This window comes from Amphiprion ocellaris, chromosome 22, assembly GCF_022539595.1.
Source record: "Amphiprion ocellaris isolate individual 3 ecotype Okinawa chromosome 22, ASM2253959v1, whole genome shotgun sequence".
Taxonomy (NCBI): Eukaryota; Metazoa; Chordata; class Actinopteri; family Pomacentridae; genus Amphiprion; species Amphiprion ocellaris.
In genome coordinates this window covers 14988731-15013491 of record NC_072787.1, presented here as the reverse complement: position 1 = coordinate 15013491, position 24761 = coordinate 14988731, and the positions used below count along the sequence as shown (strand labels likewise).

Here is a 24761-nt window from a genome sequence, read left to right as displayed (position 1 = left end):
TCTCAGTTGTTAGTTTTGAAATTTCCATTTTCCCAACGTGAAACGTGAGTGAAATGAAATACGTTTTCAAAGGCCCGTTTGAGTTGGTGATCTGAGCTGTCCCGCCTCATTTATCTTGTTATGATCTATTAATTCACCCAGGCGTTCTCTAAACAGCCACCAGCATGTGCACCGAGATGCTACAATAATAAGGGGGTAATCTGATGCTCTGCCATTTGAAGTCTTCCAGCTGCCAAGGCCGTGAAGTGACACAGATAGCCATCAGTGGCTGCAGATATATCCAGAAGAGTGTAAATCAGCCCTACGCTGGGTGACACACTGAAACACTGTGTTTAGACTGTGGTCTCAGAGATTGCCATCACTTTTACTAGACCGTGGCATGCAGTGGCAGGGGTTGAGACGCTACACTTGAGAACAACTGGAGGGTGAGATTTGGACTGGTCAGGATATAGATTTATGTTTATTTCAGGTTTTCATGTTGTGAAAATTATGATTCAGTTCAGCTGCATCAATATCTGTATGCTTGTTCTTACAATTATATAATATTTCCTGTACTTTGTATGAACTTGTCATGCATAGGAGCTGCTGAAGAGGACCCCTAAAAAACACAATGACTATGCCCTGGTGCAGGAGTCTCTGCAGGTGATGAAGGCTGTGTGCTCCAGCATCAATGAGGCCAAGAGACAGATGGAAAAGCTGGAGATTTTAGAGGAATGGCAGTCGCATATCGAGGGTTGGGAGGTGAGCCATAACTAAGCTTAGTATGCTGTGTTCATTAATGATTCAACTCTCTGAAAACCAAAACCAGCCGGCTGGTTTGAAAGGCATATTGTGTTTAGAAAATTGCCAAAATTACATCATTTGTCAAAACCAGACACTGTTTAGTTGGATTCTGAACTTTGTGATGGAACTTGAACTACTCATCTGTGACTTGGTGTTCTTTTGGCAAACTTAACATAATCTGAGCTTAAAAGTGTAATGTTTCATCAAAATCACTTTATTCTGCTTGTCTCATTAAAAAATGGCCACAAAATAAATCATTTGTGTTAATTAGATTTTGGAAGAATAAAACTTCTGCGCTCTTCAGCACAACCAGGAAGCCATGAGTCACTTAGCTGTGACCAAGATTAATATGACAAAAATTCAGTAATAGGTGGTTCTTTAATAGAGCTGATAGAATACAAGTACAGAAAGAAATAGAAGTCACCATTTTTCCAGTGTTGGTAACACTTGCGGGCACTTTTAACATGTAAATACTGACTTCCTTCATGCTTTTTCAATTAATTTTCAACCTTTGTTTTTCTTTTTAATGTATTTATTGTTATTATTATTTAAACATGCTTGTGCTGTTTCCACGGAGGTGCCTGACTTTACATTGCAGTGAAAAATGAGCCCACAGTGATTAACAACGTGACAGGAGCAGAAAACTCCCAGAAACTGCTGTGGCTTCAGAGGGTTAAATTTCAGCTAATAACTTCAACTTAAACGGTTGTATTGACTGCTTGCTGTGTTGTCTGTTTGTCTTTGGTCCCCTTTAACTCGCAATTGAGCTTCCCCCACCAAAGCTGAAAGTCATGACTTATTTAAAGCCACTTAGCCCTTTGCCAGCAATTCAACAAGAATTCCAAGTGGCATGACTTTCGTAGCCTTTTAAGCTTTCTTGTACTCTCAGGGAACAATGACTTGTATTCACAATGGCCAAATTCGTCATGCCTGGATGAACCTATAGTTAAAGCCGTCATGCTTTGGGGTGACCAATCCGATCATCTTTAGGTAGATGCACCGCTTGGTGTGTTGGGTTGCCTCTAGATTAGTTTTCCTTCCAGAGTTCCAGGATGCCTTAATAATGGATCAGTAGGCTTAATAGAGATTGGAAAAGGTAAAACAGTGGTGGTAGTTGTGAGGCAAGAGGCTGGGATGCTTATGTAATTGACCTGGCTTCATGCAAAGAGGACCTTAAGGCTTCCTGGACACATGCAGACAGGGAGACGATGCCAGTGTTGATTCAACCTCTGATGAAGGTGTAGACAGTAACGTATTGTTGTGACTGAATAGAAGACAGGCTTTCATCTCAGATATGAGTAAGACGAGATGCGGCAGAGCGTGATTGGACTTCCTTGCATGTGACTGAGATGTGCTAGTTTTTCTAAATGTGTTGTTTTTGGGTCACTGACAACATCGGAGTGTTGTTTTAGTATTAGCAGGACTTTTAGAAAGGCTTTTAGTGAGATTTTCTTTGCTTTATAGTAAAATATACTACAGAAACATAAATAGTCGGACAATCTTTATGCCAAAAAAACACATCTTGAAGCAATTATTATAAATACAGTTCATAAAACCCAAAACATACAGTGGATTTAGACAAACAATTTATGAAACTCCAGTTTTACACTGATTAAATTAAAGAGATTATCTCAATGGAAGGTCAAAAAAATAAAGATTGTGTGTTTTAGATGTACACAGTCACACACATACACACACAAATAGCTAAAAATCTATGAATAGTGCAATCAGAATGAGCCTCAGTGTTGGGTGGGGTGACATCTTGTACTCGACATAGTCCTGGCTGGAGCTACTCTGTGGTTTCCCCTCTGCACTTTTATTAATTGTAAACATTAGCTCATTCTGGAGCTTTACCCTCTGACTGCCGCACGCCAGGGTCTGCCACTCTAAATGAGATGGAACTAAGAAGTGGAGAGGAGGAAAACAGCGAGGAAAAGCAGAGGGAGAGAGAACTGAGCGATGGTTGCATCTTTTTTTATTTTTTTCTCTCTGTGGGTGTTTGAGGAAAGATGCAGGGATGAGGAGTGATTGTTCGAGCCGCTGTTTTTCCGTTCCTGCTCCTCTGCCCGGGATGGTGATTGCTTGTTAGTGTTGACCTGCTCCACTGCTGGCCACCCTCAGGGCATCCTGGCAGGTTCACCTCGAGTGGGAGAGACAGGGCGATGGCCCGCCGTGGTCACCATGGCGATTTGTCAGGGTGGTGATTGCCAGTTGGTTAGTGCTGCAAGTGTCTGTGTTTTGTCACTGTGCACCGTAGAAATATGTTAATTTTAGACCAGAGGCTAGTAGTTTCCATTTTTTTTTTCATTTCACATTCTGTTTGTCTGTTTAATTAGCATTCTTAAAATCCAGTTGAGTTGTAGAGTTTGCTTGATTTGCCTTCTTTAGCTTCAAAAATGCTCTCATCTCTTTTTCTTAATTAATCGCATATCCTGCTTTGTCATTCCTAATTCATTACCCTGTTCTATGCTTGTTATGTCTGGCAGTTGTCTGACTGTAAAAATAGAAGGTTAAGACTTGGATGAAACAGATGATTGAGGGTTTGGAGTGCTGCTTTAGTTTTACGCTGAATACACTGTGAAACACAGCTTTGGTTTGAACAGGATTCATATGAGGAGCAGCTAAAAAATGCTGCAAAGGAAGAGGAAAAACCTTTAAAAAGCTGCACCAAGTGAATGGAATGGGGGTTCTGTTAAAAGTGCTGTGAAACACAAAGGGGAAGTGTTGGTTGTTCCATTAAGGAAATGCAGCTTTATAGTCTGGACTGGTGTGATGTTGCTATTGGCCCCTTAAAGTGACGAGGACAAGCTGACCTTTTAGCGTCTGGTGTGCACACATTCATTGGCTGCAGATTAGTTTAACATCTGGTCACAGGCCCTGAAAGAAAGGGAGGATGAAAAAAAAACGTGTGAAGGAAGGGATAAAAGATATGGAGGATCAGAGTAAAGGGGAAGAAAAATGAGAAATGATCAGCGGAAGGGAAGGGAGGAGGAGAAGAAGAATAAAAAGGGCAAGGAAAGAGAGAAGGAAAAAGCGGGGATAGGTTTTGGCCCGCTGATGTCTCCAGCAGGAGGAAATGCTTAGCACATTTTCCGCCTCTGTGTGCATGGGAGTTATTTTTAGCTCTGAAGGGCCGATCAAACGTGGTACATAAATTCCCAGAGTGGGCAAGGTAAGGGAAAAGACTGCACACTTTATCACTTGCAGGAGGAACACCGACCAATATGGTGACCAGGCGCGACAATGCAACACATGGTTTGACTGGACGGGATGTTATTCTATAGAAGCTATTAACGACCGCCTGTTTTAAAGTCCCCCAGCAATCTGCTGCGAGGAAGCAGGGAGTGTTTTCACAGACCCCTGAGAGAGGGAACAGGAAAGGCTGGGCCCTGTAATCCCTCCTCCTCTTCACACACTGTATGTGAACACTGAATGGTATAGAAATAATTTGTAGAATCTTTGTGTTGCACGCACTCTTTATTATTTTTTTTAGTTTGAACTTCTCGCCCAACTTCCTCCAAAGTATCTGTTGTTAATCTTTTCTGTTTTCGTTTTTCTGTTTGATCTTTGCCTGCACGTCCGTTTCCAGGGCTCCAATATCACAGACACATGCACGGAGATGCTCATGCACGGTGTCCTGCTGAAGATCTCAGCCGGGAACATACAAGAGAGGATTTTCTTCCTGTTTGACAAGCTTCTGGTCTATTGCAAGAAGAAAAATAGGTGTCTGACTTTTAATTCATTACTCTGCACACAAAATACACAAAGCAGAAGAATTTAAATTCTCATTAGGGCATATGTTTTTTAGGAGACAGAATGAAAATATTGTTTATGCTAACTTCCCTCTTTCTTTGTACTCCTACAGAACATTTAGAGCTTTGGGTTTATAAATAATTCACAGCACCAGCTTCTTTGCTTTTTGTGAAGAAAAGCCATGTAGTGAGGGAAACATTTTGTTATTTTTCTTGTGAGGGAAGTAGAAAGAAAAGGGAAAGAATAAACACGAGAAAAGGATTTGAGAGAGTTTATTTTTTTTAAACTCCGGGACACAAGATTAGTCAAGACAGGAATATTAACCACCACCTCTTGGTACATGTTATTTCCCTAGTAGACTTCAGAGGTAATAAACCAAATAATGTGACATTTATTATGATCAGTGCGTGTTGAATCAGGAAACTCTTGCTGGTTGCCGGCTATTATTGTGTTTCTGCAGGCAGAACACTTGATGAATAGTCTGTGCTGCATAAAGTAGTTTCTATTTAGCTGCTGCTCATGCTGAGCTACTGACACCACTGCTACATCCATTGTATTGGTTTTTGGGCAGCTTTTATTTGCTTACCACCAGTCAAGCTGCCACCTGCTTTGATTTGCTTTTACGTGCTGTATACAGTGTAGCAGAGCCATTTACCGACTAAAGAAAGAAACTAGTATGTACTAAAATTCGAAAACTAAGATTCTCTCTTACACACACATTGAACTGAACAATGAATTGCAGTGTGCACTTTATGCTACTGTAGTTCACTTTATCACTGCAATAGTCACTTTATGTGAACCTGGTTTACAATTGCCAAGTGCCCTTTATGACCACTGCTGCTGTAAGTTGAGTCTGCTTATTTATTTAGTATTTTCTTTAGTTTTTAGACCTTTTTTATACTCTGGTAAAGGAGGATCATCAAAAGAAGAAATCCATTGCGCAGCGTAACTGCATAGTTTCTGTGCACATGATAATAAACCTCTTGAATCTTGCATCTTGCCCTCACCTGAAATTCAATAACTTTTCCCAATCGCATAGATTTAGTCTTTTAATTGGATTATACATAAAGACTAACATCAGGTAGTTGTAATTATTCCTTCATAAAATCCATAATGCAGAGGGAGTGTAGCTAATTACACATAAATTAACATGAAATAATTCAGCTTTTTTGTTTTTTTCATATGCTTCTCTCTGCTGAAGGCGCTTAAAAAACAGCAAGACTTCCACCGAAGGTCCTCGCTACCTGTTCAGAGGAAGAATCAACACCGAGGTGATGGAGGTGGAAAATGTGGACGATGGCACAGGTGAGCGGTGCCGTAAAAAGATACTCCATTTATCCTGGACAAACACACTTTGATTTTCCTCTCCCTTTCTACGCTCGCCCGCTCTCAGATCTTCTTTTTTTTTTTTTAATTTCAGCGGTCTTGGCAGCAGGAGTTGAAAAATATGCCATAATAATCCACAACGCGACACAGTCCTTGGCCTGAGCTGGTGCACGACTGTGTGATTTTATACTTGGATCGCCAATGGATAAATAAGATTTACCTATAAACATTCTTTAGACATCTATAGTTACATATCCTTGGGACTGTGCTGCTGCTGGTCCTCGGTGAACTCGAACGCTTGTGTCTCTTGGCCTCACGTAGCCACTGATTATCATTTATATTTGTAGAAGCCATCATTTCCTTTCCAGCAGACCTAGATGGGCAGTAATATTGGGTGTTTTTGGTGAGAGATGGATGGACTTGGGTCTGGAGAAGGAGCGGGAGGATAAACACGTGAGGCAGGCGGCAGAGCAGTAAGTCGTGGGTGTTCTGCACCACAGGCGGGAGATCTCAATCTGAGATCCAGGGCGACAGGAGTATTTTAGCTTGGATTCCTATGTAATGAAAGTGCCACGGCTTTTTCCCAGGCACACACTTGCTGCCTGAGGTTAGAAATACGCCCCTCGAGGCATTCCATATAAAGGACACCACACTGTATATGCTTTTAGACATGATTGTAATTGATGATTGTAATGCTTTGCTTTTTGTTACACCCTTGGAGGGGAAAAATCAGAGGTCAGTCGGGGAGGCGTTTGAAATGTTCCCTAAGAGATGGAAATAATGATGGAGGCTCAACTAACGGTCAAGAGTTCATTTCCATTCGCTGAAGGTTTTGGCATTCCTAACGACTCGCGGCGTAGCTGGTGAATCGCAACTAGCCGTCAGGTCTGAGGGAGTATTCTGAGGACTCAGTAGTAAATAATACTGATGGATAGTCCTTGTTCTGCATGTGTGTCCCCTCGTTTATCTCGTTAAAGGAGAAGAGCGATAATCAATGAACCACTCAATAGAGACTATGAGAGCTGGTGCTAGAGCTGAGGAAAATGAGGCTGGTGTTTGCACAGAGACGGAGAACTATATTCTCATTAGATTTATAATAGATGTTGTTTTGAAAAATAGACCCAAACTCTTGTATTAAAAAGCCTTAATTCATTAAGTAACTTATTGTCTGTTCTTGTATTTCCTGATTTTTCCTTTATAAGCCATAACGCTGCTATCACAGTGATATTAGGCTTTCCCTGAAGCAGCTCATTGGATTTGTGACTCATGTTATAGCTGTGTTTTATGGGCTAACCCCTATTTACTGTGAACCCAACTCCCCAATAACTCCGTTTACAGTGTCATGATCAGCGCAACCACTGATTGATGGGCCTCCCCTTCAAACACGGAAAATTACTCTGAGTGCAAATGAGTCAAAAAAAGTGGATTTATGTTGTTCCACCCCTTGCAGAGAGGACTTTATAAAACTAGGAGATCACTTTCTGACGCTGCGCTCTCCTCCTCTGCCTTACAGCCGACTACCACAGCAGCGGGAACATAGTGAACAACGGCTGGAAGATCCACAACACAGCCAAGAACAAGTGGTTCGTCTGCATGGCCAAGACCCCAGAGGAGAAACAGGAGTGGCTGGAGGCCATCATGAAAGAGAGGGAACGGAGGAAAAGTAAGAAGCCGCTTTGGTTTAATAGTATCAGGGCTGAGGCTGGTTCACTTTTAATACAGTCAGTTTGGGAAACTCATTTCCTTTTTTATTTTTTTCTTCTTCTTCTCAACATCTGCCTTGAATTAAATATCTGAGAATATATGTTTTCTTTGGGAAAATCAATACAAACCAATATGTCAATAAAAAAAAAGTGAATAAATCCCAGCTGTGAATAGTGTGTGGGATCTGCAGAGAGGTTTTTAGACATTCATGCAGAAATATTGTATTTCTTACAATATTTTCAGTTTCTCTTTTGCCTATTTTAAGATTTCTGCAAGATCAAAATTTCATAATACCTTAGGCTGTGAGCACAGACGACGACAGGCTCTGCTAATTATTCTTTGAAATTAGTAGACATTAACCTTCTCCAGCTAGTAACTGATGTTGCATCTAGTGTAAGAGCTCAGTGCAGAGATTATTAATGGCTTTTTGCTCCCTCCCTTCCTGCAAAGGTCTGAGGCTTGGCATGGAGCAGGATACGTGGGTGATGGTGTCAGAGAAGGGAGAGAAGCTCTACCACCTCATGACCAAGGGTAACCTCATTAAGGACCGGAAGCGCAAGCTCACCACCTTCCCCAAGTGCTTCCTGGGAAGGTAAGACTCCCGCTGCTGATCTTTCAGTTTGTCCGATGGGGAAACGGCTGAATGTTCAATCTTTGTGGTTTCCTCGCCCACAGTGGAAGAGTGAATGTCAAACTGGATGACTGTGCCATGAGCTTGTCAAACAAAGCATAATAAATCTATATTCTGTGTGTTTATACTTTAAACATTTGTAGATATTTCGTGTGAAATAGGTAGCGTGGCCCTGTACAGTGTGAAAAGCAGATTACACAGAACACTGTTGTAGTAGAGATCAGTTTCTCTGTCCCGGCTTTCATTTTTTAATTGGCAGGGGTTTCTGAAGAGAGCAGCTGGGAAGAAGAAAGCATTGGTGCCTTTTGTTCAGGAGACTGTGTTATGTATATCTGCAGTCTCAGTCATGGGAAAATCAAATCCAGCCAGATTTAGCCTATGAATCTTATTTAAGGATTATTGGTGTGGTGTCTGGGGACGGATCGTCCGTTGAATGCCAGCCATAAATCACTGGGAGATATCCCTGTGTGGCTCAGCTGACTGGCCGCTTTCTCCTTTGCCCATGTTAGATTACAGTAAGCTCTCCGCTCACGAATCCATGAGGTAACTTCAGTAGAGGGACCGCTATGCCAGAGGGCAGCTGTGTGTGTGTATCTTATTCATCATTGTTACATGTCCTTGAATTTTCACTGTTAACTCAGTACATTTTCCGTGTTTACTTGTGATGAGTCTAAACAGGCCTATATCCATCCTGCGTTTGCTGATAGTTGAGAATATTTACTGTAAGGGGTGCTTCGTTCAGAATTCCTGTCCTTGGGCTATTTTTAGTATGCATGCCCTCATTTCAGCAGTTTTCTTTCATCATGTAAGATGACTTGGTGTCATATTGTCACATTGCCAGTTTTCATGCAAACGCACGAGTGGAAAAATGAGGTTGAAGCTGGTTTGCTCTGGAAACTTTCCTCAGATACGACTCTAGATCTCCCATAGTCGCCTTCAAAATTCGATCATTTGTGGGTACCGACTGTAACTCAAATCATTAAAGTTCGTGAGTTCCACTTTCTCTGTTGTGTTAACAGCCAGAACTCCCTAATTCTCAATCTTCCCACTGTGTTCTTTTCACTGAGCCTGAAAGCTTTTTACAGCAAATCTTGATAGGATATTGCACCTCTTGCTCTCCCTACGCTGGAAAACTTAAAACATTAATTCTTCCAGCATGAGTTTCCTTTTTTGTTCCCCATTATGTCCATTTCACCTTGTAGGCCAATGAGGAAAGCAGACACTGTGAGACTGAGAAGGTGACAAAGCTGGATTAGGATAATAAAATCTGCAAACATCTGGCTGCAGCTGAAAAGCTGGAAAACGAAAATTGTATGCGATTGTCAGAAATCCTTTTTTTTATAGAGTGATGACACTACAATTTAAAGGGTTAGAAATAAAGTATTTTCACAAGACAACCTTGGTTGGATGTTGTTTAAATGGTGTTCTCATCTTGACTCTTGAAATCCCATAACAAATTTGGCTTGTAAACACTCCAGTACATCTCTGAATGACCCATGTTTTCCATTTGTTGCAAAGTTTTGCGAGAGATTATTTGACTCGTAATAATCACATTGAAAATCACTTGAGCTTAAACAGTCACGTCAAAATCCCTGTTATTTTTAAAAGCGCGGGGAGGAAAAAAAACCCTCAACCAAACAGTCCAATTGGACATAGCTGTGGCCAAGTTACATCGCATGGTGGTTTGGAATGAGGAGTTACTTTCTCCTTTGGTCCATGCAGACAACACCAGATCCCTCGCGGTCTGGAGAAGGAATGGATCTGTCAGCTGAAAAGATTAACAGGATCAAACGCTAGTTCAGTGTGGTCATCGCGTTGCATTTGAAGAGATCATATGGTGAGAAAGCAGCTCAGGGGAAGCTCCCTTTAGAAAACTATCCCCTCTACGTGTAATTTGACCAACACCTGGATGACCACTTGTGGGTGAAAAGACATTTCTAGCCCCTCTGTACTTCCCCTGACTGCGATGATTTGGAGATGATTACACGTAGGCGTAATCAGTGAATGAGAACGAGCATCATATGTCTCTGATGAAAACCACATTCCCTATGGCTTCAGCTCAGCCCACTCCCTCCATTGTGAAATGCTTTATTCTCTTTCCACGCCTCTTCTTTTTCTTTTGAAGGCCGAAGGCTATTTCAGGGTCTGGAACTCCTCCCCTTCAAATGGCACAATCTCGTTTGTGGTTTGTTTTCGGCAACAGTGTAATTCATCAAAGAAAATGTGTTTGACAGCCACCTAGCTAGACCATATCATCCCCCTTTAAACCTGAAATACACAGAAAAACAAGAGTATCGGTAGTTTCTGCATATGACAGACACTGGTGTCTGCTTATCCTGACAGATGTTGATGAAAATTACTTTGACCGTTCACATTGGAAACACAGGAAATGCCCCTTTCTGTTTTTATTGGGTTTTTTTGACGTTATTTTCAATACACCTTTCGCTCTCTGTTTACTGAGATGATAAATGCAGCTAGATGGTGAATAAAAACTGCTGCTTTTGCTGCATGTAGACAGGTTTTACTTTTACATAGACCTACAACATGGTCATCCATCACGTAAGGTAAGAGTGAACTTAATTAATTCTAAAGGAAATTCTTCTACCAGATATTTCTCAGTAAAAATGACAACCTGAGAAGAAATGCAGTGTGATAATGAAATATTGCAAATGTGCAATTTTGTTTTATTATCATTATTATAATGAAAAACTTCACCTTTTTCTTCCTGGAACTCCATGTACTAGGTCCAGATGTATCTGATATTAACATGTAACTTGCTGCTATTATTAAAGGTTGCCTGGTGTGGCCCATTCAATGAGGAAGCTGCCTGGTTGTACTACAGCTAAAATTCAAGATTCATGACCTTTATTTGTCACAAACACAATTATACACAGTGTAACATGCAGTGAAAAGTACTGAGCCCGTTCCAGACCAAAACAATAATAATGATGATAATAATAAGAAGAAAAAGAAAGAAAGAAAGAAAGAAATTGATGTAGCACTGTTGTGATACACTGCATCAAATATAATAGGACAGCTGAGAAATTTTTAGAACATGCTGAATAACATTAGTGTCACAGGCTCATTTTTTCAGGGCTGTTGTTTATTGCCTAATCTATATTTTTGATTAGGTGGAAGGAAAAATGTCAGTATTGACATTTCCAAATCTCACTCTGCAGAAGATGAAAACAAGATGACTTTATGTAATTCAAAGCCTCCTGTCCACAGAACCTGAAGTTGCTCAGTTTGGCCTGAAAATTGTGCAGCTGCTTCTGACTGATTTGGGGGATTTAAAATGAAAATGTAAAGAAACAAAAGCCTATTGTTTAAGAATTAATATTCTGTGCCGATTGTGTACAAAAATAGATATTGTCTGTCATTTTTTTTTGCCTAATTTTATTTCAAATTAGTTTTAAATTTAAAAAAAGGCTAATCTGCTTTGTACAATTTGTTTCAAACTAATCAAAAATTAGTTAGTGCAGGGAAATATGTGGCAATGGGACATCACAGTTTTAGATTTTGCTGATACATTCAAATATGCAGAAATCTTGCATGTGAAATGGCAACAAAAATAATGTGTGGGACAAAAGAAAAATAGTCTACATGTAATGAGCCTGAAATAAGGGGACGCTTGATTCGCTCGATTTCTCTCAGTCCCACGTATAGATTTCAACTACTTGAAATGGTTCACTGCATAGGTTGCATGAGGCCATGAGAACTCCACAGTCCACCCATTCAGGGTGTTTCTCCTTCCCTGGTTATGATACAGAGGTTGACAAATTGACATTGTTACAGGCTTGTGTTTTTCCCCTGTGGTCTGTTGTGGAGAGAAAAGACGTCAAGGATCAGTGGTTAAAGAGTGTAAGATCTTGGAAAGTGGGGCGTTTGGTCAGTTGTTTCTCTGAAAACTTTTTAAAATGCTCCTGTTGGCTCGACGCTGACACCCGGCCGCCTCCATCATGGCCTGGAAGTGAGCTCCACCGAATTCCAATGGTGCTGCTGGCTGTGTTTGTTTGGCTTCTGCGGAGAGACGGGTGATACATCAAGGATGTAATCAGATAGACTACTGCTGCATTGCCTGGTCTCCATATTCAGTCTTTCCTCTTTGCTTCATCCTCTTACTCTGTCTTTCAGTCTCACTCTCTCCCCCTTCTGAGTCACTAAATTACAGAGAATTATCCCATTTATATCATTTGGGGCATCAGAACATCAGATGCTGTTTTGTTGCTTCGGTGGTTGGCTTGTTTCCTCTTTCCAGTTGTAAATGATGCAGAGCAGAAATTATCTTGCATTTTCCATCAAGAAGTTGCCAACATCCAATTGATTCCTTTGTATTTGTTTGTTTTACATTGTACATATAAAACAAATAAAGTTAAACTAGACAAACCACAAACACCAAAGCCTACTGGTTGTTTTAACAGACAGACGTGACCTGTAATAGAAAATAAATGATGCCAATATAATGTTTGTTGCTATAGGCACATCCATTCAGAGTAAATGTTGTTTGTAGAGAGTTACAAAGCTTCCGCCTCTTCTCTGATCTTAGGTCCTTTTTTCACATTATCAATGATGAATTCAAAGCTCTCTCCATGGATCCCATTCGTTGTCCTTTGTTGTGTTCTCTGTGAGTGAGCACATGTGATGTTCAGCCAGTGTTGGGCTTTGTGTTTCCCCAGTGAGTTTGTGTCCTGGCTGATGGAAATTGGTGAGACAGGGAACCCAGAGGAAGGGGTTCACCTGGGTCAAGCTCTGCTGGAGAATGGCATCATCCACCACGGTTAGTTCAGGATTTTTTCCTTCCTTTCTTTTCTCAAACCTGCTTCATCACCCTTTGCTCTTCCAGATCTACATTCCAATCTACCGTGGTATAATTTACTCTCTGCTGCACGGTGTAGAGCATGCAAATGCCTGCGACTGCCTGATCTAACCTCTAGCCCTGCCTGATGAATGCTCTCCATTCAACAAGTAGACTTTCTCTGTGCCTTCACTCCCTGGCTGAAGCCTACAATGTAGATGCAGCTGTCTTATTTATGTCTTAGCAGGTGTCCCCTTTAAACACTCCCTTGACACAATGTTTAGGTAAGGGATTATAAATGTTAATCGCTTCTTGCCTTAATGTTTGTGTAATATTTCCTCAGTTGCTGTTTTGTGGCAAGTGTGTTTAGTGCATGAGGCTTAAGCTGGCTAACGCTGTGCATTCAGACTAAATGGTGCATACTGCTCTGTATGTATTTTTTTTTTCCTCAAAAGAGCAGGGCCTCAAGTCAAGTTGTATCTTAAATCACTCAGGGGCACTTTATTGCTTCCTTGCTGAGAAATGAGATTGGGCCTTAGAGCTGCTCCTGACAGAGAGGAATAACTCCCAGCCCCACTGAGCTCTCTCACAGTGCAGTCAGAAGCCTCCATGTGAAAAACGATAGAATATCTTTTCATAAAAACCTTTAATGGAACCTGCATGGCTGCGGCCAAGAATACAGAGCCAGCTGTTATTACTGCTGGAGGGTCTACAGCAAAGTCCCCTAAAGCAAGCGCAGCACGGAGCTCTGAGCAGCTGTGTTATCTGTGACCACTTTGTGTGAAGTTCCTCTTGTCAGGGAAGCTTGTTTCTCCTTGCAGCCCCGCTTGGCTTCAGTATGTTTCTAAAGCTCTTTTACTTTCACATTTAAAGCAAGATGAATAATGCTCCCTTTGGGTGTAAGAGTTTTTCGCTTGCTTTTTTTTTTATTCTATCACATCTCCTCTCAGAAATCTTATTACTTTATGATTTGCATTTTTATGTAGTCACAGACAAACACCAGTTTAAACCCGAGCCTGTACTGTACCGCTTCCGCTATGATGATGGCACCTACCACCCCAGAAGTGACATGCATGATGTTATATCCAAGGTAAACAGAAGACACCACTGCGGTTAAAATCACATTTTATACATGTTCTTTAAAATAACCAAAATTGCCCGTCTTGTTCCTCTCAGGGCGTTCGTCTATTCTGCCGTCTTCACAGTCTCTTCACTCCTGTCATCAGGTAGGTGGTCATTTTCTTCTCCACTCCACTGCAGCCAAGCCAGGTGGGGCTCCAGTAGCTTAGCGTCTGGCTTTTACAACCTAAAAATAGCCTCGCCACAAAGCAAGTGGAGTGAAGGAGAGGAATAAGTTGGTGAACTATGAGCTCATTGTTTTTGAAGAGGAGTTGGCACAGATGGTGATAGAGTGCGGCGGCTTCTGTGGGTGATTGAGCATGGCAGGTTTTATCTGCCCAGTCTGAAAACACAGATGTGGTGAAGGAGATTGAGTCTATCAGATGGTAAGTAGTTTGGGCTCATGTTAGACACACATAAATTGTGATGAAGCTCTCTTTGCGCTTTTGTGAAAATAGCCTGTTGGTAGTTTGTTGCCAGAGTAAACACTGTTCAAAGTATGCATGAGAATTATAATTATGTTAATATTATGTTAATTGGACGGACTCAGATTTTTTTTTTTTAAATTTTCTTTCACATAGCATCTTCCAAAAAGTACTCTGAAAAAAATATCATTTGCTTTTTAGTCAGGGATTGACTGATGTCAAGTTTTTCAGGGCCAATACCAATAATAAATAATTAAAGAGACCAATAACCAATATTTGGAATCGATTAGCAAACCATTTTTTTAATGAAAAAAATTAAAATCTTTGTGAAAAGTTTGAAATAGACAGACAGACAGACAGACAGACAGACAGACAGATGCTTTATTAGTCCCAAGGGAAATTCAAGAAAACACCTTGCTGCAGTTTCTTTATTTATGTTTTAAATATGATGAATTTATAGAGAACTTTTCTACATTTATCCTTCAGGGTCGACAGGCTATTACTTGTGATGTGAAACCAATCAGATGGTGCTGAGGGGCAGCACAGCTTGAAACCACAAATCGAGAGAGACAGCTGCATCACAGCCAAAACAGTGCAATTTTAAACTTATTTTATTTGGAATTGGTTAAAATATCTGACCAATTAGTGGTCTGACCCTGACTTTTAATGTCAACACATGGTGTTCATTGGCATGAAAATTGCTCTTGATTTTAGTCAAGCCTTGAAACTTCAAGCCAACATGGACGAGAGTTCATGAAAGTGCTTCCAAGAAAGCAACAACCCTGCATGTCAGCAGATCAATCTCCATGAAAACTAAGCAAACTTCTGATGCTGTTGATAGCTCTGGAAAATGATAATAAATAGACCCAAGTGTGATTGTTTTATCAAACTATGCAGACAGTTGTTATTCTTTCTCCATTTTCTAAATCCAAAACTAGTGATGGTCCCTTGTTGTGTGTCCACATTATGCTTGAGCCACGTGTCTCAATCCATTCATCACAGCCACAGATGGCCTCATTTCTGTCTTTTTATGGTGGCCATTCAGTCACAATAAATGGGACTTGCACATCTCTGTGACAGTGACTTGACAGCATATTGATGCACCCTGGAAGAGTCATTCTGTAGGAGCTCAGCATTGATCCCAAATCTTTGACATACACCATAATGCAAAATAATAAATTGGTTTGAAGATGAGCATATTAGTTGGAAACTTTTGGTTTTAAAGTTGTAGTAACTTTATATAGTATCTTAAAATCTATGGTTACCAGAAACATCTATCATAGCTATGAATTAGTCATTTAAAACCAAATGCATTATGGGTGTTTTTTTTTTTTTTAAAAGTTTGCTCAAATGCAAAGAAAAGTCTCTTGATCGGCGTTCTTCCTCTAAACTCTATATGAAAAGTGTTTGCAGACTGCTAATGTGTTTAACTGCAAAGCACCACATCAAGATTGACTGTTCATGCTGGATTTCAAATGGCCTAAAGAAAAGCTTTAATTTCACACCTATAAAACTGTGCCATAGCTAAAGAGCAGCAGGCCGATCACTGATGTGTTCCAGGATACAAACACCTCTGTATTTCACTTTGATCCAGCTGCTAATAAGCCCTAAAGGGTAAATTTATGTGTGAATGTTTGGGGTGACAGCATTCAGTCCACTGGTGTTTGTGCTCAGGCCAAACCTCTTGACGTAATAACTCTTGCTGGTGTGCTGGAGTTGTGTGTGTTGTTAGCCAGCAAATCTGTGCAGTGCGTTCTCACTGAGAGCCCAGCACAATGAATCACAGGGTCTGGGAATGCCAGAGTTTAATTGGAGCAACCAGCCCCTGCCTAATTAGGTGGAATTTCCTGGCAGAGCGAGAGAGATGAGGCGGAGGGGGAGCGTATACTATGCAGCCCCTGCACCCTTCTGCAGCTTCTGTGTGCCCACCCTCCTCCACAAGAAGTCTCTGAATCCACCATCCACTCCAAGGGATCCCGTTGCACAACCCACTGCAGGCTAATACTGAGTCCACACAGCTACACACATGAATAAATAGTCAGTTGAAATTTTATTATGCACACAGAGGGGCTGCAGACCTACACAACACAGAGAAAGTCACTCGTAAATTATCATTACACACAATGGAAAAAACTGACATTACGGCACAGCATCTGAAATCTTGACAAGTTTTCTTCATTATGCTGATGAATCCCCCAGAAACTCAATATTTATGGATGCACGTGTAGGATTTTCAAAATAAAAAAAAAAAACATATGGCACACTACACTTGAGTCATTCATCTGGGCTGAGCAGTTGATTAAAGCTTGAACTTTCAGCATCCTCTGAGTAATTTATTCCAAAGAGTGCTCTGAACATCTAACATTTGCCTACATCTCCACACGCAAAATGCCAAGGCAAACTTTTCTTCTTTGGACAGCAAGTTTAAAAACCACCTCTCTGACCTTTCCTTCTGTTACTCCTCAATCTGCTGTTTCCTCATCCTCAACATATGGCTGCCCACTGGACCGCTGTTTACCCCCCATTTTTCACTCTGACAGCCTCACTTTGCACCAGCCGCTGAAGCCCCAGTCTCCCTGGCTTTAGTGTCCCATATGGGGGAAAAAAGCATAGTACCTCTTGCTTCATTTTGGTCAAAGTGGTTTATGCACGGAGCGACGGTCTAGTACTGACTATATCTTACACATCAGAGATCAACGCAGGCTGTCAGACAGAGTTATGCAACAGAATGTTTCATTGTGGAGGAAACAGGGCAGCACTTGGCCTCTCACCCTTCACATTCTGAAGAGCTCCAGACAGCTGACACTGGACTTTAACCCGTCCCACAAGTCTTATTTGACTGTGTCCTAGAAAAGCAGTGTGTATGTTTGGTTGAGCGTGCGTCTGACTGAGTGTTTGCATGTGGTGGGAGCGGTGGAGTTGTGTAAGTCACGGTGGTTCTGGACTTTCCCGGCCCTGCTGCTCAGCCCCGGCGTGTCCCTAGGGAGGCCCCTGCGTTCATGGGAAAGTCACGGCTCCATTTCAAACGGCATTCTCGGGGTCTGGCAAAGTGGGGCTGTGCGGGTAACACTGAGAACAGCGACACCACACTGACACCGGGGGGCACCCCGGGGCCAAACGCTGCTGGGGCTGTTACCAGACTTGCCCAGAGGAATGCTGTTTAGCTGTCACCAAATGTCAGAAAGTCACTTAGATTTATGACACGACTGTCAGTGCTTGAAAAGTAGCCGCTCCTTGCTGACAGTAGCAATTATTAGTCCTCCTTTAGGCATTGTGTTTAAATAGACCGAGCAATTACAGCTTCACATGTTAACTGTCTGAGTTTATTACAGTTAAAAGTGAAGTGTAAATTTAAACATCCATTGAATTTTGTTTTCCTTCTATTAAAATTCTCTGCTTTTGTGCCCGTACAGGGATAAGGACTATCATTTGCGGACCTATAAATCAGTAGTCATGGCTAACAAGCTGATAGACTGGCTTATAGCACAGGTAAGCCCTGAATCTGCTCCACCAACACTGTCAAGTACAGATTTTCTGAAATGAATATGTTTGTTTTACAGGATTTTGTCCCAATAAATCTTTTTGAGGATATTCTAACGAAATAGCAACAAAAGGATTTGCTGAATTTTTGTGTTTTGCATATGTAAAGAATTAGATGAAGCCATATGTATCTGATTTGAATAGCAACGAAACACAGTTCATCACAATGAACATCAGTAAGATATTTTAAATTTGGAGACTGTCATACATAATTATCTACTATTTATTATATATTTAATAATATTGTATATTGATTTCAGCCTGATTGCCAAACCCTAATCCACAACATGTTGTTCTATATCATTTCCACTGGTTTCTCAAAGCAGATTTCCTCCCCTTCAAAAACAAAAACAAAACAAACAAAAAAAAAACTGTAGTTGGCGGGGAAAAAGTGTGAGAAACAAAGAAAGATGGAAGTGGCTGTTGTCATAACAGGTCAGTCACTTCAAATGTGCAGCAGAGAAAAGAAACCATCAGGCTCTCAGCGGAGCCAAGAGGAAACGAAGAAAGAAAAGCAGAATTGATTGGACGGCTAAGCTTTATTGACTTTGACAGGAAGCTTTGAGGTTGACGGATTGATAGCCCTGTACAGGATGACAACAAAGAAATGAAATGTATATGGCCACCACCACAGAATCAATGGCAGACGGCACATGCATGTGTGTGTCTGTGGTAGTCCATATGAATGTGTTTGACCCAGGCCAGTGGAACAGCTCTCACTCCTTCAGTGGGACTTCAAGAGCTGTCAGTCACTGCTGTCTAGACAATGATTTTGGCTGTGTTTAAGATAGAGCAGGGCCGGCCTCAGGGCTTTTGGATTCAGGAACAAAGGAGGGGTGTGAGTGTGGCATTTTGACTTCTCTCTATACACACATGTCCTTTGTTCTGTTGCTCTTCTTTATTTTCTGTCATCCTCTTTTACCCCCCCACCCCCGGATTAATTTACTCTATCAACTCTCTATGCTCAAATTGGTCTCATTTCTCCGGTGCGTTCACTCTTCCTCATGACTTCTGGTGCAGGGGGACTGCAGAACGAGAGAGGAAGCATTGATCTTGGGGGTGGAGCTGTGCGACAACGGCTTCATGCATCACGGTACGGCACTTTTCACTGTTAAGGATTTTCGCAGACCAGAAAAAAGTTCCGATGCTGCTTAACCATGGAATCGTCTCCATCACTGACTAAAGAAGAGTTGAATGCGTTGCAGAGGACGCCTGGCGTTTAGCATCCTGTTTTAGAACACAACCACTCTTGTTCTCTTTCCATTTCTACTTTTAATCCCTTTGACACGCTACAGGAATAGAACTTTTTTCCAATCCAGTGAAAAACTTTGTGTGCGCGCATATGTCTATGGCTGTATTCAAACATACCATAATTAACTTCACGCGTACTTGAGTGCATATTTATTTCTTAAGTAACCGAGAGCTGGGTACATGCATGGTTGGTTTACTTTAGCTTTGGGAACTTGGCAGATAACATGTGGATGTTCGTCAGCTGTAAGTACAGAAACGGACAGTAGCCATGGTTACAGTTTGTTTATGAGAGTCAGATTTGTTTTTAGCTCCACGATTCTCTCGTGCCAAAGTCCACATCATACACGCTACAGAGTGAGTCACGGCGTGTCTCCTCATACCCCCATGATGTAACTGCTCCTAACTACCCACAGTTCAAGCCTCACACTACAAATTACCAGCACATCTATAGAACGTAACAAACCCCAGCCATCAAGCTTCCTTTCACTTCCACAGCATACAGGGTAATTTTACCATTCGTGCCTGCGAGTTATTTGGCTTGACGATGTAGCTATTAAAACTATTGGCACCATATCTGATCTTGAGGGGAATGAAGTGAGGGAATGTTAGAAGGAAACTCTGTTTTTCCCCTCAGGGCTATTTTTTATTTCAGTTTTGAAGTCTTGGTGGATGCGTTATGTTGCTGCTGAGACTGGGTTCATTCAAAAGTAATATTTTGCCATAAAAGTGAGGTCCCCTTTTCTGTTTGTGCTTTTTTATATACATGGTGTATATGTGTTAAAGTGCTTGGGCATGCTTCATTTGGCATGTGATACTATTGTGGTCACACTTAGATGAGCTTAACCTTTTTAATTTAATGCAGGATGAATTACTGCTAAATTTAACGTACTCTGCCTCTGCACAGCAACACACACTGGGCTTCTAAGTGTTGACAGTTTGCACATATTCTTCCCTTCTCTGACTAAGGTTGAACTGATAACAGTGATCATAATATGCTGTGTTTTTCACTCCAAGCTAAACTTGTGCGCTCATTGATTCTGTTGTTCTTCTGCGTATCCGCTGGCATTCACACAATACTTTGTTGTCACCTCCCTCAGTGCTGGAGAAGAGTGAATTCAAGGACGAGCCTTTGCTGTTCCGCTTCTTTGCTGATGAGGAGATGGAGGGTTCCAACACCAAGCACAAACCTATGAAGCATGACCTGAAAATAGTTGAGAACGTCATCTCCAAGTCTCTCCTGGTGAGCGCTCCGCGGCGGTGCCTTCTTATTGATTGATTAGCTCTCAGTGTGTCTCATATGCTAAGGCTTGCTATAATTTACCCCCGACTCAAAGCAAACTAAAAGCACCGTAGTAAATCATTATGAAGCACACAGCTGTGAGCAGGAAAAGCAATAACACTGCAAAAGACTATTTTATACCTCAGTAAGCAAGACAAGCATTCTTTTCACAGGAGTGAGCAAATACTACCATTTCTGCTATCTGCCTGTGCCAGTATCTTCTTCTAGTGTGTGTGCTTGTGCTCTGTGAAAATGTCTCAGTCTGCTGGCTGGGGATTGTGCTGATGCGAGACGTGTTGTTTTCCAGATAAGGCCCAGTGATGGAGGCTACGGCTTTACCCTGGAAGAGAGGAACCGGGTTCCCATCATCAAATCTGTGGAGAAGGGCTCGCCAGCTGAGGTGAGAACACACACCGTCATATAGTGTGTGCACACTCAGGAGGGTGGACACAACTTACACTACATATACATATGAAGATCCGTCCTCATTTTCTAAATTTCCTCTGTTATTTTTGTGCATCATTTTCTGAAGGAGTTTCATTTTCACTAGAAAGTATCACAGGTGATGCTGGAAGTTTGGTGATGAAATATCAATAGACCCAAGTTTGATTTTTCGTATTTTTTCTGCGTGTGCATGCTCTAGACAGTGTTAATTTTGTTTATGGCACAACAGACGCCAGGAGGAACGTTCCACTTGTGTTGCATTTCATTCAGCAGGTCATGGGTTGTACAGAACTTGAGGCGACGCCACTAATGTGATCACTTTGATTTTGTTTTCCAGAAGTTACTTGGCAAAGCTGTGATGTGTCAGTCACCATGTATCTTTTATTGTGGAAATGTGATTCAGTCATTAGTCATGAAAAGCATAAACTTGTGACAGTTTGCCTTCTGAACTAAATCTGCTTGCATAGCAATGTGGCACTGATGCTGCCGTTAGCATTTTCATGCAGAAATAAAGCGTAATGAAGGGAGCCATATTTTTGAGGTCTCCTTTGGTGTTCAGCTTTGATCTGCTAGTTTGAAAATGGGACGGAGGAGTTTAAAGGCAAATATGATCAGTTTAAGTGCATGACCCATAATTCCCTCCAGTCCTAAAGTAGTACTGAATGAGCCTGGAAGGTCTGGCTTGCATAGAGGCTGGCATTGTGTGCGATTCCCTTAAAATATTCAATCTGGGACGATGAAATCTGCAACAGGATCCAGCTGTACTCTGACAGATATAAGTTATCCCATATTGTCTCCTAATACTGGGAGTGTGTGTGCTTTTCTTTTGTGATATATATACATCATATTGATGATTTTATAGCGAAAAAGTTAACTTAAAGTTAAAAAAGATAAATAATTCACTGTGATTCTGTGTGACATTAAAACTTAATGCTTGATTTAATTTTTTTTTTTTTTTTATCTATTCTTTTTTCTTTTATGTACTTTGTTGTTAGATGGCTGGACTAGAAGTGGGGAAGAAGTTGTTTGCCATAAATGGAGACCTGGTCTTCCTCAGACCATTTGCTGAAGTTGAAATCCTCCTCAGGCAATGTTTTAACAGCAAAGGACCCCTCAGGGTGCTGGTCAGCACCAAGCCAAGGGAGTAAGTCAGATCTGTGTATGCGCAGGTACTGTCAAAATCATCTAAATGTCTGTGTCCCTCAGTTTGAAACTGGTCCTCTTTCTTCATTTTCTCCTCCAGGACTGTAAAGATCCCAGACTCGGCTGATGGGTTGGGTTTCCAGATCCGTGGATTTGGCCCGTCTGTGGTCCACGCTGTGGGGAGAGGTAAGAGATCGACACCACTTGAGCTGTCTGGCTTCATCAGCAAAAGGCTTCCCATCACTTCCCTGTTATTGTGGCACAGCTGGCAAGCAGCTGCTCCACCAGTCTTTAGGGGGTGTGCGTGACTTGGCTGGAGCATGACGCGATCACAATGATTTCCATGTACCTATTCGCATTATTCATAGGGGTTCAATTGTTCTGGGCGATGGGAAGCACTCTACATTTTTTTGTTCTAAATTCATCAGAGCCCCTCTTTCCCCCCACTCTAAACTAATTTAGCATGTTTAGTAGCACTGCTATCAGGGGTTGCACAAGATAGGGCCCAATCAAAAAACAATTCATTGCCTTGTTCGGCCGTTCTCAGGGGAATTGAATCTTGTTTCTTTCCTTAAGCAATCTAAGTGCGGGGTGGAAATGTGCTGGGGATGTGCTTGCATGTGAGTGTGCATGTGTGTGGCTACATGTGTTGACTCGATGATGTGGTTGCCTGGGAACCTGCTGTGTGTTTAAGGAGATGCCCTGATCCCCCGAGACAAAGCTCATAATGTAAGAGGTGTTCTAATCCTTTGGACTGTCATAACAGCTCCTGTCCCCTGGCGTCTGAAGTCAACAGGAGCTGGTAGCACCAATTAAAGAGACTAGAAAAGTGGAGACAGAGAAAAGGGGCACTTGTACAGATAGCTTCATCATGAAATCAATTTCATGTGGCAATTCAGTGTATTCTCATTGTTTGATAAATTTTCATTTCTGCAGTTCTTTTTCTTAATTAAGTGTTTAGTACCAGCTGTTGTGAGGCTACCCAGACAGTTGGCCACCACTTAGGTCAAGCAATTATTGGATTGTCCCAACACATAATAGAAACAGACATTAATGGTTCCCAGGAAATAAATTCCAGTGACTATGGGAATTCCTTTATCATTATTTCTTTATCACCTCCACAGTGTTGACAGTTGTGTGTTCATCCATCCATCCATTATCTATACACTGCTTAATCCTCATTAGGGTCACGGTGAGGGGCTGGAGTCTATCCCAGCTGACTTGGGGTGAAGGCAGGGGACACCCTGAACAGGTCATCAGTCTGTTGCAGGGCTACATATACAGACAAACAATCACACTCGCACTCACACCTATAGACAATTTAGAATAATCAATTAACCTCAGCATATATTTGGACTGTATTGAGGAAGGTGGAGTACCCAGAGAAAACCCACGCATGCACAGGGAGAACATGCAAACTCCATGCAGAAAGATCCCAGGAAAGCCGGGATGCAAACCGGGGACCTTTTAGCTGCAAGGCGAAAGTGCTAACCACTACGCCACTGTGCAGCCCAAGTTGTGTGTCTTGAATTATAAAGCTATTTTCACATAAGTACTAATTATTAAACAGCACCATGCCAGTTATATACTGAGATGCTGAATATGGTAAATATTCTACTTGCTACACATTAATCCATTACCATTGTGGTTATAAATATATTGGCCAGCTGATGCTGATGTTGAAGTCCCTCTCTGGTAGTTGATTAAACCCCTAAAAACTCATCTCTCTAATCCAAAGTTTCATACTTAAAATAATCCCTTCCTGTCTTAAAATAGCTTAGATGTAACTCTTCACTGTTTCCTTCTTTTAGAATGTGCTGATCTATAAAGTACCTGCCTCTTTCTCCACGCGCTTGTCCCAACTCCCTGCAGCTGAGCACACCAGCTCACCTATGACTCTGCTCAAACACTGTAAAACTATTCTGTGCTACACAATAGCATGCTTTTATATTGGAGTAATTCAGCCACAAATGATCAAACCAGTTGCTGAAGAAGGATAATGACACAGCAAGCCCCTTCCCTGCAAGCTAACAGGATTGGTTCTTTACTTTTGTCTCATATAAAACATCATTAGTGCTCTAGTTTCAAGGTGGAAATGCTCAACCATAGCATGATTTATCTTGTGGCATGAAAAACCATCATATGGACATGTTAACAAGGTAAAAAAAAATCCTGTTCTGTACCTACGTTTAGCCTCACAGAGGTAAACTGGGCTAGAGAGTCAGTCCTGTTTCTGATGCGGTACCAATCTGTTTTTTGTCTTATTGTTAAAAACATAGTGTCTGTAAATATAGGACACCTCACATTCTGTTTGCCAGAGGATTTTTTTCAAGGAGACTGGATGAGAGCTATTAGCTATTGTATCATCCATCAGCTTTACTTGCTTATCTTTTTGATAAAACATGCACATGTTTGATACCAGTATCAAGTACTATACTCATTTATACTGTACAGTCCCTACTAATCATTCTTGTATTGGTCTTTAAACTTTGTGTTCTATTATTAACTAGAATAGACCTATTTATTGTGTATATATGCATATTTTAAGTTCAGTTAAAGCAGTAGAGA

The 24761-nt window shown here is 41.4% G+C and overlaps 1 protein-coding gene across 1 annotated transcript in view; it reads left to right on the top strand.

Annotated features, from left to right (window-relative positions):
- prex2 (phosphatidylinositol-3,4,5-trisphosphate-dependent Rac exchange factor 2) overlaps positions 1 to 24761 on the top strand; it is a 92012-nt gene that overhangs the window by 19320 nt on the left and 47931 nt on the right. The window contains exons 6-19 of the mRNA XM_023276120.3: positions 580 to 741; positions 4373 to 4506; positions 5738 to 5841; positions 7376 to 7525; positions 8017 to 8158; positions 12874 to 12974; positions 13979 to 14082; positions 14169 to 14218; positions 17950 to 18025; positions 19097 to 19169; positions 20425 to 20567; positions 20914 to 21006; positions 22046 to 22194; positions 22294 to 22379. Coding sequence (XP_023131888.2) covers positions 580 to 741; positions 4373 to 4506; positions 5738 to 5841; positions 7376 to 7525; positions 8017 to 8158; positions 12874 to 12974; positions 13979 to 14082; positions 14169 to 14218; positions 17950 to 18025; positions 19097 to 19169; positions 20425 to 20567; positions 20914 to 21006; positions 22046 to 22194; positions 22294 to 22379 — 1567 coding nt within the window. The remainder of the gene's footprint in view (positions 1 to 579; positions 742 to 4372; positions 4507 to 5737; positions 5842 to 7375; positions 7526 to 8016; positions 8159 to 12873; positions 12975 to 13978; positions 14083 to 14168; positions 14219 to 17949; positions 18026 to 19096; positions 19170 to 20424; positions 20568 to 20913; positions 21007 to 22045; positions 22195 to 22293; positions 22380 to 24761) is intronic.